We start from the raw sequence: 14,409 nt of genomic DNA on the forward strand, positions 1-14,409 counted from the left end.
TTAACGCGATTTTGGAGTTGGCGGAATTACAAATTGCTGCTCTACAAATTTATGTTGAAGATATTTTTGAGTTATTTAATTTTTTGAAGCTTAGAAATGGAATACCCAGAAGGCAAAAATCAAGATTTTCGACACCTGCTTTCTTTGCTTTTCATCGAGGTGAAAGAGCTATCGAATCAGCACTGGATATTTGCGGCGTGTATGGTGAAGGCCTCACAGCTGAATCTCCAGCACGGAAATGGTTTGCAAAGTTCAATAATGGCGACTTTGACGTCGATGACGCGTCCCGCAGCGGATGATCTTCTAAATTCGATTAAGAACGTCTCAAATCACTTTTGAAGAGAACGGTCGCCAAACCAGTCAAGGATTGGCGGAAAAAATGAACTGCGATCTTCGAACAATTATCAATCACCTTCATTCAATGAGATTTACCGAAAAATTGGGAGCCTGGGAGCCTGGGTCGTCCGCCATCGACCAACGCGCGGTCATAAATGGTGCTTTTTGAACCAAAATGGTGCCTATGCATCAATATGAAGCAAAGAAAGGAGTGGATGGCTCCAGGAGGTGCGCCAAAGCCAAGAGTTAAGTCGGATCTTCATCCAAAGAAGATCATGATATGTGTTTGGTAAGCTGAGGGGGTGTGGTGCACTGAAAAATGCTCGAAAAGAATGCCACGATCAACAAGAAGGTCTACATTGCTCAGTTAAACCGCGTGAAAAGACCTGATCGACATGGCCAAACCATACTTCTTCACGACAACAGCAGACCCCATCTTGCACAATTCGTCAAAGCCGAACTCCTTGCACCGGCCGATTACCATCTTTTAGGCTCCCTGTCAAACCATATGAAGGCCTTAGATAACAAAGAGGTCCTTAAAAATTGGAATCAACAAATTGGTTGAGAGGTGGGAAGAGGTTGCAAGCAGCTCTGTATCTTTTGACAGATACGTCAGATCGTTTAATGACATACTGCGTTGGAAGCATCAGTCCAAGCAAATTTTTACCATGGAACAGTACACGCCACGCGAGTTGTTAAAATTTGTGCGAAAGGTTTTCGACTGGTGATGCTCTTTCTAATCCAAAGAGGCCAAATCAAAACCGGCCAAGGCGTCGCCAAGGACGTCCCAAAATCGCCGATTTTTTCCACATCTCCGGGCAGTTTTACGTATTGCTTCACGCAAACGGCGCATTTACCGTACGACATTGTGGTAAGAACTCTTGATGCACTACGCCATGGTAATCGAGGAAAAGAGTGAGCAAAACCTTGATATTTTTGTTCGAACTTGGCGTGTGTTTTTTTGGTCTTGGCTCTCTTGGACTCTTCCATTGGGGCGATTGGTTTCACCATCATAACCATATACCCATGATCCGTGACCAGTTAAGACCCTTTTAAGCAAATCTGGATAATCGTTGACGTTGCTTTTGGTCAAAATTCAGCGATTTTGGAAGGAACTTCGCTTCCACACGTTCCATACCCAAAATTTCCGAAAAGATTGTGTGGTATGAGCCAACCGATATGCCGACTGTGCCGACATCTTCAGCAACTTCTCAAATTGTGACTCGACAATTCTCCATAACAATTTTCTTCACTTTCTCAACATTTTCATCGGTTGTTGATGTGCTGGAGCGTCCCGAGCGAGCGTCGTCATTCACATCTGCTCGACCTTCTGTGAAAAGTTTTCTATATTTTAAACATTTTTTTGACTCAGAGTACTCTCGACGTAAGCCAACATTTCACGTGGTTTTGAGCACTTAATTCCATTTATCCCCATTTTTTACACAAAATTTGTTGCAACTTCTTTGGTCCTCTTTTTTCGCCGAACACGTCTTATTTACGCATCTCATAAACAAACTAAACTTGCTTTTTTGCTAAAACCGCGAATATATCTTCGAGACGAGTGTACCAACGTAGAAGAATATAATAATGGAAAGTCGAAAGTACATAGCCCGCGAAATTTGAAACCTTCACCTTATTTTTGAACACACTTCGTGTGTGTGCACATATGTAATTTGTGCTTTATGTGTCAATTTTTACTTTGTAATGTGGAAACTTTACCACAAATATAAATTAAAAGTACTTCACTTCTTATTCCACTTATTACACCAGGGAAATCTTAATTTTCGAAAAAACCACTACCTACAAATTTCAACTACAATTCCATCAACCAACTCTCACTGATGGATTTTCCACATTCCCATGCAAAAAGAGTTGTACTCTTATTACAGTTCGCCATTTAGTGGTGAATGGCATAGAGAAAGGAAACTACGAGCACTTCGAAAAGTGGCGAAGCGTGTTAGATTTATTCTTATTTTGCCATTTGCAAAGTGTTGCCACCCCCTTTAATCAGCGCAGCTTAGAGTTTGTCGAAATACCATGGAGCAAAATTAAGCGCGAGATATTAAATTTACATAGAAAACATGGCACACATAGAGGGAAAGTGCTCGAAAAGTGTTTGAAAAAAGAAAAACCAGTTCATGAAAAAAAATTATTAACCGAGATAAAACAGCACTTAGCACAGTATATTAAGCCCGACTCAATGCACATAAAAGAGCTGTCACGATTCGGAGCCATGCATTGATGTGAAACTGCACTAAGCTTGTTGCTACCCGATTGGAAGGAAGACCCACTCGTAAGCTGTAAGGGAAATGTTATAAAGGGTGGTTAAATTTCAACGGCCGATGTTGAATGAGAACCACACCTAAACGTAAAGCTTTTTTCAGCATTTCATTTGACATTTGTCAATATCAGACTAATTCAATTTGAATCATGGAAAGATACACAATCGAGTAACGCGTTAAAGTTATTCAAGCTTATTATGAAAACGGGCGTTCGAATTTCGAAGAAAATCATCTTCAGTGATGAGGCACATTTTCACCTCAGTGGATTCGTTAATAAGCAGAATTGCTGCAATTGGGCGATTGATAATCCAAGAGTGATTGCCGAAAAACTAATGCACCCACAAAGAGTGACTGTTTGGTGCGGTTTATGGGCCGGCGGCATCATTGGGCCGTATTTTTTCCAAAATGAGGTCGGTCAGGCAGTTACTGTGAATAGTGTTCAATATCGTTCGTGAGATGATAACGAACTTTTTATGGCCCGAATTGGAAGATATGGATGTGGACGATATGTGGTTTCAACAGGATGGTGCCACTTGTCACACAGCTAACGAAACAATGGCTCTTTTGCGCGAAAAAATTTGATGACAGAATAATCTCACGTCACGGCGATGTCAATTGGCCGCCAAGATCATGTGATTTGACACCGTTGGACTTATTTCTTTGAGGTTATTTGAAAGAAAAGGTGTACGTTGATAAGCCAGAAACAATTCAAGAGCTAAAGGCTGAGATAATTTGGCATATTAACGGCATAGAACCTCAATTATGCCTCAACGTCATCGAAAATTTGGACCATCGGATGGAGGTGTGCCGCCGAATTCGCAGCGGCAATTTGGCCGATGTTTTGTTCTATATGTAATTGAGCCATACCAGTATTATTTTAATAAAGAGAAATGATAATAATTTCATAAAAAAATTATATTTTATTCAAAATCAACACCGGCCCTGGAACTATAAAGATATTATATTTAGTTTTTTCAAATGGCGCCGTACGTCATACATATTTTACACTTGTGAATTAGACAGCTGCAGTATACCAACAAACAAACAAAGGAGTGCTATACCTCGCAAAAGAGTGCAATAATTATGACAATGGTTTTTTTATCAATAATTATTATAATCAGTCTGTGAACATTAATCGGTCGTGAACACCGACAACGATGTCCTTATCGTAATGCGCCAACTGAGCAAACATTGCGGCGCTTAGCTGCTTGACTCCAACAGAATGTGGCCACATGAAACATTGTAGGGCGTGGCCGCCACCAGACTGATCGTGCCACCGAGAATATCGCGGCTGTGGCAGCCAATATTGCTTAGAGTGTAGAAATATCAACCAGATGACGGACCCCACAATTGAGCCTCACCATAAGGACCTTAGAGCGAATTTTAATGAAAAACTGGCACATGTTCCCATACCAAATGCAGGCTATGTATCAGTTAATACCTTTTGACCATCCGTCGTGCGTTAATTACTCTCAAGCCTTTATCAATCTCAACAATGAAGAGGACGATTTCGTGTCGAAAATCAACATTAGCAACGGGGCGTATTTCCCTGAACCGTCTATAAGAAAAACCTATGTTCTTCTATGTTCTGGCCCTGCATTAGCTGGAACCCGAATGAAATGTTTAGGAGCTCTACAATATGACAGGTTAGAATGTCTCTCGGGGTTAGAGCTTCAGAGCTTACTTCGATTCGCAAACGACTTACGGCTTATTACAAGACGCCTACTACAAGGAAACGTGAGGGTCAAGCTCCATCTGGTACCACTAAGGGCCAACGCGTCTATGTGATGGCTTTTAGCTAGCCAGATCAACCTACGTTAAATGTCCAAAATTTGGAAGTGTTGTTCTGGTGTTAAACAACTTATGATGACTTACCAAACCTTACTGAATAGATATGTCAACACGCTCTGCTATCAAACCATAGTTATCGATGTCGATACTTAATTATATAACTAAAAAAACACCCGGTATATACACGAAAAAGAGGCTACAGTTGTTCTTTATTTCATTTAAGAATATCTCAATATTTCAGATTTCTAAAGCACAAATTAATGGAGGAGAATGTACTTTGATATTCTGATGAATCAGTTTCCCCAGTGATGCACTACAATGAACTTCTGAGGCCTAAAAGTGACCATTTCACTACACTGCTATCATAACTAAATCTAATGTCAGAGATTTAGATGGCGTCGAGGTTAAGTTATTTGTCCTTAGAATTGACTATGACTGATTGTGAGATCAAATGCAGGGCTTAGATAAGGACATTACAATAAGCTCCCTTCAACCATAGCCTCTACTAAGCCAAGACCGTTAGTGCGTGATGAAGATTCACAACCTACGCATGGTGACCCTGCTAATAATCATAGTAATATCCCTCGCTGTCAAACGAGAAAAAGAGAGATTATTTAGGTGAAACAGAACTCTACGGATCTGGGCCAGAAATGTCGATCAACTGTTTCCTCTTCAACAGTGTCTCCCTTGAAGAGTATAAATAAGGCCATTCAGATACGGAATGAATGCAAACCAGGACTTTTCTGCACGGGATACCCGCACCTTTGGTAATCCTCCCTGCTTGGGTATCGGATGCGTAGGCCAAAACTCATTTGCTACTAAGACGACCTGAGTTGGGAATTAGGGCCCTGGAGGAAGCAAGCTGGTTGAGGATGGACACATATCAGACGGTGCATCCTCGGCAGACTCTATACGAAGCTCTATCGAGCACCTGATGCTGAGTGATAATGAGCTTGACTCCGTAAACCCTGCCAATTCGGTAGCTGATCTTGGGGAGGCTGGAATAGCTCATTTACATCTCAGCGCTCTGACGCTTTCTTCTACGAACGGAAGTATGGTTGATTCGGATGCAAATCTGAAACGCATCGTTGCTCTAACGACTATAGTAAGCGTCTATACTGGGAGGCAATTTGGTGGAATCAGATGTGGTTATGACGCAGGTATCCCCTGGCCGCCATGTTAAAGCAGCCGAGACAACCTAATTGGTTCCTGTTCTGGCACCAGTTTCCTCGAATTTTGGGACTATGGTTAATACGAGTTCACGCTCAGAAAGTACCAGCGCACCAAAGGACACTGAACAGTTGCCATATACAGGAGTAAATCTGTGCAAAAGGCAAAGAAAGCGACAAAAGCAAAAGAACGCGAAGATGGCGCGAGAAGTGGGAGCTGCGGCTACCGCAAATGAAGCAATGCCAACTGTGACTCAAACTGAAGCTACGGCTTTTCTGCTTTCGTCCACCCCTATAGCCGAAGCTATCAAGAGGAACAGATCAGGCGATGACCCATCGAATCTGATCAACTTGAAAGAGGAGGTTACGTAGGTAGGTATAGTGGTTATCGTTTGACACTCCTAGGCCTGCTGTAGACCCATTGTGATACAACCGGGGCTATCCCTTCTCCTCACTCTACATCGTCCTCATTGAACCAACCTGTGGCTTTGATATATCTAACAAGACTTGATATTTTTATATTGGCTACTTCTGCCAAGTTATTCAGGGAGATTTTTCCTAGAATATTGATCCTCCTTCTATCCAGAGCTATGCACCCACATAGAAAGTGTTCTATAGTCTCTTCTTCTTCAATGTCATTACAGCTTCTGCAATAGTCATTATAGGGCGCTCCCAGTCTGCTGGCATGCCTGCTAATCAGACAATGCCCTGTTAGCACCCCGAGAAGATTTCTCATGTTTTTCCTGTTTAGTTTCAACAGTCGGTTTGTGCGGCCCCTGGTCCATTCCGGCCACGCCATTCTACTAGTTGCACAGGTCAGGGATTGAGACCATAGCCTGTTGGCTGCACTGATTGTGTGTTTCTCTATAAGCTTTTTGCAAGTTGCTAAAGGTATAGGTATGTTTGCTTTGTCTGGTTGGATCAGTAATGTGATACCCAATCTCGCTAGTTCATCTGCTTTGCAGTTGCCTTCTATGTCTCTATGACCCGGCTTCCAGAGCAGGATTATTACAAAGTACTGTGATAGTTCTGTCAAAACGTCGATACATTCTTTTACTGTCTTCGAGTTAATATTAGGTGCTTTTAAAGCTTTCAGGGCCGATTGACTATCTGAGTATATGTTTATGTCTCTTGTTGTGAGGACACTTTTATTTAGGGCTAGCAGGCCTTCTCTGATAGCCAATATTTCAGCTTGAAATACGCTGCAGTGATCCGGTAACCGGAATGAGATGTTGGCATTCATTCCTTCAGAATTCTTCAGAATGAAGGCCTCCGCCTACTTGATCATTTAGCTTGGAACCATCAGTATAGATGCTGATTCCGCTTTTGTTGTCCCATTGTTTCACCATTGTCCCATTCTTCTTTCGTTGGAAAAGTTGTGATAAGGGGTGTGTTTAAATGTAACTCCACTGAGCTACAAAAGTCTGTCGTTTGATGTAGGAAGGGGTATTCGTCTAGTGTTCTTGCGTGACCTTTTCTGTTAGTGGCTAAGTTGGAAGATTCTCTTAACCTAAGTGCCGATTTCGTCGCCAGCTGTTTGCTGTAGGCCTCAATCGGTAATAGATACAGCGCGACATTCAGCGCTGCCGTGAGCGTAGTCTTTAACGCTACGGCGGGCGCACCGGTTGGTAAAAGGAAGGCTTAGGTTAATGGGGTGCGATATTCTGAGCCTGTATAAAGTTCAAACACTTATTCTTCCGGATCTCTTAGGATTCATCAACGAATCCAAAAGATTCGCGGATGAGTGACCTCCAACCAATGTGCCCGTCTGATCCATATAATTTCTAGCCTGTCTCTCTCTCCTTCCACTGTAGTCTATACGGGTGTAGTACAATGTTCGTCCAGACTGCGTTCTTGGTCTTGTCCAACCCCCCCACAAATATAGTCCAATCTAATCTGGATGCTCAACATTTTCACTGGTTTTGGTAAGGAGTAAAGGTAAAAATATGGTACATGCATATTCAAATTCGAAACTGAAAAACTAAAATCATTAAAATTAAAACTGGTATTAGTAGATTTGCAAATTTAAAATGTTTATATTTTAATCTGCTATTCTTAATTTTTAAATACTGTGCGCAAGCGTATGTGATATTTTTTTTTATTCTGCTACTTTTTTTTATTACTACTAAAGAACTAACTAAAGAACACAATATTTAGAAAACTATTATGAAGAAACATTTTCTAACGAACCTGAAATTGAACAAATCCCTTACGTTCGAAAGCAAAGCAAAATTGAAGCGATTCATAGAATCCAGATGCGCGTCATAGGGTGTGGTTATGTAATGCTCCAGAGAATCGGTGTGATTTCTATTTGTTACCTGAAAAGAAAAGCAAAGAGAAGAAACAAATGAAAAGAACAGATATGCGCACTACCAGCACTATTACGAGTAAGTCCCCTTACTCGCGTATGTATATGTGTGTGTGTGTGTATTTAAAGTTTGAAAAATAGCGGCGACAAGTGAGCTACACCTAGGGAGTAACTGGCAAAATTCTGAAAATGTAAGGTTTGTGAAAGGGTATTTGGAAAATAAAATAGTTGTGTCATATGTATGTATGTGTGTGTATTTATGTATATACATATGTATGTGTGTACTTATATATATTCTTAGTTATCTTTCTCCACACCACATTAAGAATGCACCCACAGCCATATGAAGAGGATAGCAGAAAAAAATGTAAGATATCAGAGACTTGGGTGTTAAAGTTGAGTCTTAAAACACTTAATTCAGCCATTACAGTATGTACAATAAATGTGTGTCTACCAGATACGTGGCTAATTTGAAGTTTTTAAAGTTATTCTAAGATAATTTTTTTTTTCAATTGCACCTGGCAGGTTGAAAACTGGTCAAAAGCAAATAAGCTAAGCGTCAACCCCAATAAAACTGAACTCATCCTATTTACCAGGAAACACAAAATTCCAAATATAGCTCTCCCGACTCTAGGTACTTAGGCCTAATACTAGTCAGAAAACTAAGTTGGAAGGCAAATGTCGAAGATATAGTAAAAAGAGCGACAATAGCACTCTACTCTTGTAAACAGCTGATAGGACTAAGTTGGGGTCCCTCCCCATCTATCGTATATTGGCTTTACACAGCAATTGTCAGATCAATTCTAACATACGGCATACTCGTATTAGTATGGTGGCCGGCTTTAGATAAATTATACATTAAAAGAACCATGGTACATGTACAAAGAATGGCCAGCCTTTGCATCTGCGGGGCCCTTAGGACCACACCCACAGATGCACTAAATATTATGCTTAATATTTTACCAATAGTGCAATTCGGTAAGCAAACAGCTGCCAAAGCAGCTCTCAGGCTAAGAGAAATCGGCCTACTCAGAACGAACCAAAGAGGGCACTCTTCAATTTTAGAACAATTCCCTTGCATTCCCAGCACAACAGATTTCTGTAAGGCCAAGGACATCAATTTAAATAATTTCTTTGTCACAGTATTTCCTTCCAAAGAGGAATGGGATAACGGGCTTATTGTTAAGACAAATGATATAAACATCTACACAGATGGCACAAAACTGGACGACAAAGTAGGTGGAGGGGTCTACTCCGATAAACTCGGAATATGCCAATCATTTCGCCTACCTAATCATTACAGTGTATTTCAGGCGGAAGTCACTGCCAGAAAATAGGGACTTACGGTAATAAAAACGAGAGTATTATGCACAAATGCAGTCTTTTTTTACTTGGACAGTCAAGCGGCACTAAAAGCGCTTGAATCAAACACAGTTCTAGAATGTTTTAAACTACTAAATGACGTATCTAAGTGCTATAAGGTGCACCTTATCTGGGTGCCAGGCCACAGGAATATTGCAGGAAACTGTAAGGCGGATAAACTTGCACGCTCGATCTCGAACCGAATAAGGCGCTGATACCCATGCCTATAGCCACTTGTAAATTACTTATAGACAGGGAAACCATCAAAAAGGTAAATGCAAGCTGGCAAAACCTCACAACATGCGAACTAAGCAGACAGACATGGCCGAACTGGAACAGCGGTCGTTCGAAGATCTTGCTAAGATTTAACAGAGAAGCTATAAGAAAAATGATTGATGTATTAACTGGTCGTTGTTTAATAGGCAGCCACGCTAGAAGGTTAGGACTCCCGTACTTCGATTTCTGTAGAAGCTGTCTTAATAAAGAAGAAGAGAAAACAGTCAGACACCTTTTATGTGACGTGAAACCTTAGCTATGAGAAGGCTGCGCACTCTTGATACAGCATTTTTAACCGATGTAGCGGGCATAGCCCATCTAAAACTAACGAAGTTCTGCTCGTTTATTAAAGCTACCGGATGGTTTGAAAAGGAACACGTAGAGTAAGGATAAGCTGCAGTGGTATCACAATGGGCCTGCGAAAGATCTAAGTGTGCCTTTATGACAACCACCCTACCTACCTACCTGGCAGCACAATAATGTACACATTTCTGAGATCAATCCAGGCCTGTCAAGATGTCGGCGATTTTAAAGTACCGACATTTTTTCAACTTAAGGGGGTATTCTAGTCTAGAGGCCCGAATTTCGAGCATTTTTTGACGATGAATAAAAAAAAAGCTATTGATATTTTTACGATACATTTTTTTATCATTTATTTATTCATATATTAGGAGCACACAAAATAAATTTGAAAAAAAAAAAATGAATTTTCATGGAGTTATGCGTCCTTGAAATGGAAGGGGGGAAAAAAAGGCAGTGTCCCCGTGGTCACGATTTCTACCCTTGTGGTCATCTGAAAAAAAAAAAATACAAATTCTTAATTAATATGAATGTCATTATCGTATGAACCAGAAAAATGGGAAAAAATTTTTTTTCCATAAAATGGCGGCTACTCAAAAAATTGAGGTCGATTTTTCTCTTATTTTTAAGCTTTCTCGAATTGTTTACACATATTAAAAAATTGAAATTTCCAGTTTTTCGAGCTTCATACGATAGAGATATATTTAAGGAATATTCATGACAAATTTCAAGCAAATCGGTTGATTAGAACTTGAGATATCGTGCCGACCGTATCGAACGAAGTAGTTTCGAGAATTCGAGAATTTCGCCGTCCGCTCAAACCAGTCTAGCTGTCGCGTCACTAAAATAGTTGTAATTTCGAAAATAATTTGAATTTTGCAAAATCCTTTTAGGGAGATATTTTTGAATACCTAAACTATCGAATTTTGAAAAAAAAAATTTCGATTTTTTCAAATTTCTAGACTAGAATACCCCCTTAATAATAAGACTATGTATCAACGCTAGCTTAGAGCTCATATGGAAGATATCTTTTCCAATAGTCAAGTTACGATCAACGTCCTGTCGTCGCCATATTGTAGCTCACTTCTGGTCTGTAAGGAGAATATCAAACGTCTCGAACGTGCAGCAAATATTTCTCTTATCTGAGTTCCGGGGCATAGGAGCATAGAGCGGAACGAAATTGCCGATGAGCTCGCCAGGAAAAGACCGACAGAACCGGTTTCAATTGTCTCCAACTCAGACATCGGCGTCCTCTTGACCGTTATTAAAGGGAAGCTGCACAATTTTTTTCTTAAAAAGCGCAGAACAGATGGAGTTCTATGTTGTTGTTGTTGTTGTTGTATCAGCATTGCTTAACCCTCTCAGTGTAATGTAAATCATCGGTCATCTTCGTCTAGGCCTACGAAACTTGCTGTTTCGACAGGTTGGATCCAGAGAGAGAGAGAGGAGTGTTAGACGTGTGACGGTTTATGGGGCATGTGAAAAGGTGGTTAGTGTTGTGCGAGATGCCTTCACATGCTGGATATATGTTTAGTACGTCAGGGTCAATTCTGGATAGGTAGGAATGTAACCTGCTACAGTAATCCGAACGTAATTGTGCCTAAGCTACACGGGTATCTAAGGGTAGCTGGAGCTCTTCATCTGCTTTGGATGGTGGTTGGACTCCGAGTACGTCATTCGAGGTCGGGAGCTTAAGAAAGTGGCAAGGGTCTCTCGATGAATGTCCTTTATTGTCTGTGTAAACACTACCCAGTCCAGTAGTTTTTAGATTTGTTTTGTCCTAGATCTCCTTCGAGTATTTGAAGACGCGTGCCTGGTAAGTGACTCTGATTCAAGCAGGTGTTTACGGTAGCGCCCTAGCAAAAACATACGACCAGACAGGCGCTGCGAGGTTTAGAATCGGCAGGAGACACCGCTAGCAAAATGTCAAGAAGAAAAAACTAAAACTCCGAGAGGCTGGAGTACAAAAAAATGCCAAGTCAAGTTACGCAAATGGTAATACGGTTGCACTGATCACCAATTCGTCCCCTTAGTATAACAATAGCCTATGTGCTCATAGGCTATTATTTTTTTATTGAATTTTTGGAATCTCCATCGTCGATTTTATATGTGGTAAAAATTTGGTCAAATTCTAGTTCCACAAAGTGGGTCAAAACGTCAGTCAAAAATAATAAATATTTACAGACATAACGAGATTTGAGTGAGAGCTACTTTCGACAAAAAGTTTGAAATTCATTTTCTCAAAACATCAAAAAATTTATAGGCTATTTTAATACTAAGGGGATGAATTGTGCTAGTGTGACGTCACGAGAATCAACTGGTATTTTAAAATTCGCTGAGAGCAAAGCAATTTAATTTTTCATAATTTAAAAGAAAAATTCTCTCAGCACAATTGTCCTATTCTGCTTGCCTCAATATGTGCCATTATTTCTTTTCAACTATCATCTCTAAATGAAGCTGCGGAGTTGCGTAAAAATCAAACACACGCTTCACTCACATACATGCGCAGATGTCTATTTGAAAGGCCGTTGCTGGAGGACAATGCAACTCACAGGAGATGTACACACATGCATACATATGTATGTACGTTCTTCCACTTGGGAAATCAAAGGACTTTGTGACACCAAACAAACAACAAGACAGAAGTGTCAATAAGTATGTACACCTTTGTTCACAACAATAGTAGCGCCGCATATTGCAAAGTTTTGACCTGTTATGAATTTTTCTTTTTGTTAAACCCTTTTTCTACTCTTTATAAAGTTATAATTAATACTACAGCAAAACCCAGGTAACTGAAAATTTCAAAACTTTCATATGATTTAGAAAAATTCAATAAATTTCAAACTTTTTAGTGAAAATTAGTTAGTTAGTTATGTAAGATTTTTAGCCGTCGGTTTTAAAAACAGCCAACTCACTTAGACCCTGTAGGTCAGTTCTGGTACCAATGTGTAACAAGGGAACCTTACTCTTCATTTTTCATGGAACCAGTTAGACTCTCTTATGAAACGTAGGATAGGTTTGTTTCCAACATCGGATAGTTCCGTGAAAAAGCAAGATGGCACTTTCCTAACAACTTTGCTCGACTCCAAGCTAAGGCTCGACAATTACAGATGACGCACATTCTGCGCGTGGTGACCCTGTTAATAAACTTAGTAATATCCCTCGCTGACAAACGACAAAGAAAGAGATTATTGAGGTAAAACAGAACACTACGGATCTAGACGTGAAATTTCGATAAACAGTTTTCTCTTCAACAGTGGCTCCCTTGAAGAGTATAAATAGGGTCATTCAGGTACGGAATGAGTACAAACCATGACTTTTCTGCACGGGGTACCCGCACTTTTGGTAATCCACCCTGCTTGGGTATCGGAAGTGTAGGCCAAAACTCATTTGCTACTAAGACCACCTGAGTTGGGAATTAAGGGCTCTGGAGTAAGCAAGCTGGTTGAAGATGGGCACCTATTAGACGGTGCATCCGCGCTAGACTCTATAAGATGCTCTATCAGAGCCTCATTTGCTACTAAGACGACCTGAGTTGGAAATCATGGTCCTGGAGTAAGCAAGCTGGTTGAGGATGGACACATATCAGACGGTGCATCCTCGCTAGACTCTATAAGATGCTCTATCAGGAGCCTGTTAATGGGTGAAAATGAGCTTGACTCAGTGAAACCAAAGAAAGCTATGGAAGTGCAGGTAACCCCTACCAATCCTGTAGCTGATCCTAAGAAGACTGGAATAACTCATTTACGTCTCAACGCTCTGACGCTTTTTTCTACGGACGGAGGTAATATGGTTAATTCGGATGCAAATCTGAAAGGCATCATTGCTCTAACGACTATAAAGAGGCAATTTGGTGGAATCAGATGGGGTTATGACACTGGTAGCCCCTACCAGTCATGTCACCGCATCCGAGAAAAGCAAATTCTGGGACCACTAGGTTCGGGGGCTCTTAGGACTATGATTAATCCGAATTCAAGCTCAGAAAGTACTAGTGCTCCAAAGGGCACTGAGATACAAGAGTAAATCTGTCTAAAAGGCAAAGAAGAAGAACGCGAAGAGGGCGCTAGAAGGGAGGGCTAGGGCTACGGCAAGCAAAGCAATGCCAACTGACTCAAACTGAAGCTACGGCTTTTCTGCTTTCGTCCACCCCTATAGCCGAAGCTATCTAGAGGAACAGATTTGGTGATGACCCATAGGATCTGGTCAACTTGATAGAACAGTGCCTACTTAACAACCACTGACCTACTTAACAAGCCATGACCTTCGACATGTTGTCTTTTAAGAGGTTGATCAATACTCTTCATTTTTTCTTATCTATACATACAGGGTCCGGTACTCGAAGTGTGACCAATTAAAAAGGCCATAAATTTAGCAGGGAAAACTACTTTTATTCAATTCAAAGTAAAAAATGTGTGAAACTAATACAAAATTAAAAATCAATTTACGTTTACTGGAATGTCCACCTTTTGCCTTGATTATGGCTTTGAGACGGCCCTGAAACGAATCGTATGCTGCCCGAATGTGTCTTACAAGTATCTTGGCCCACTCCCGGACAATGGTTTTTTCAGAGCCTCGAGACTGGAAA

The 14,409-nt window shown here is 40.7% G+C and overlaps 1 protein-coding gene across 1 annotated transcript in view; it reads right to left on the bottom strand.

Moving 5' to 3' along the window:
* Nucleotides 1-14,409, bottom strand: part of LOC128861075 (uncharacterized) — an 85,633-nt gene that overhangs the window by 49,907 nt on the left and 21,317 nt on the right. Inside the window, exon 4 of the mRNA XM_054098962.1 lies at nucleotides 7,769-7,896. Within this exon, the coding sequence (XP_053954937.1) occupies nucleotides 7,769-7,896 (128 nt within the window). The remainder of the gene's footprint in view (nucleotides 1-7,768; nucleotides 7,897-14,409) is intronic.

Source organism: Anastrepha ludens, chromosome 4 (assembly GCF_028408465.1).
Source record: "Anastrepha ludens isolate Willacy chromosome 4, idAnaLude1.1, whole genome shotgun sequence".
Taxonomy (NCBI): Eukaryota; Metazoa; Arthropoda; class Insecta; order Diptera; family Tephritidae; genus Anastrepha; species Anastrepha ludens.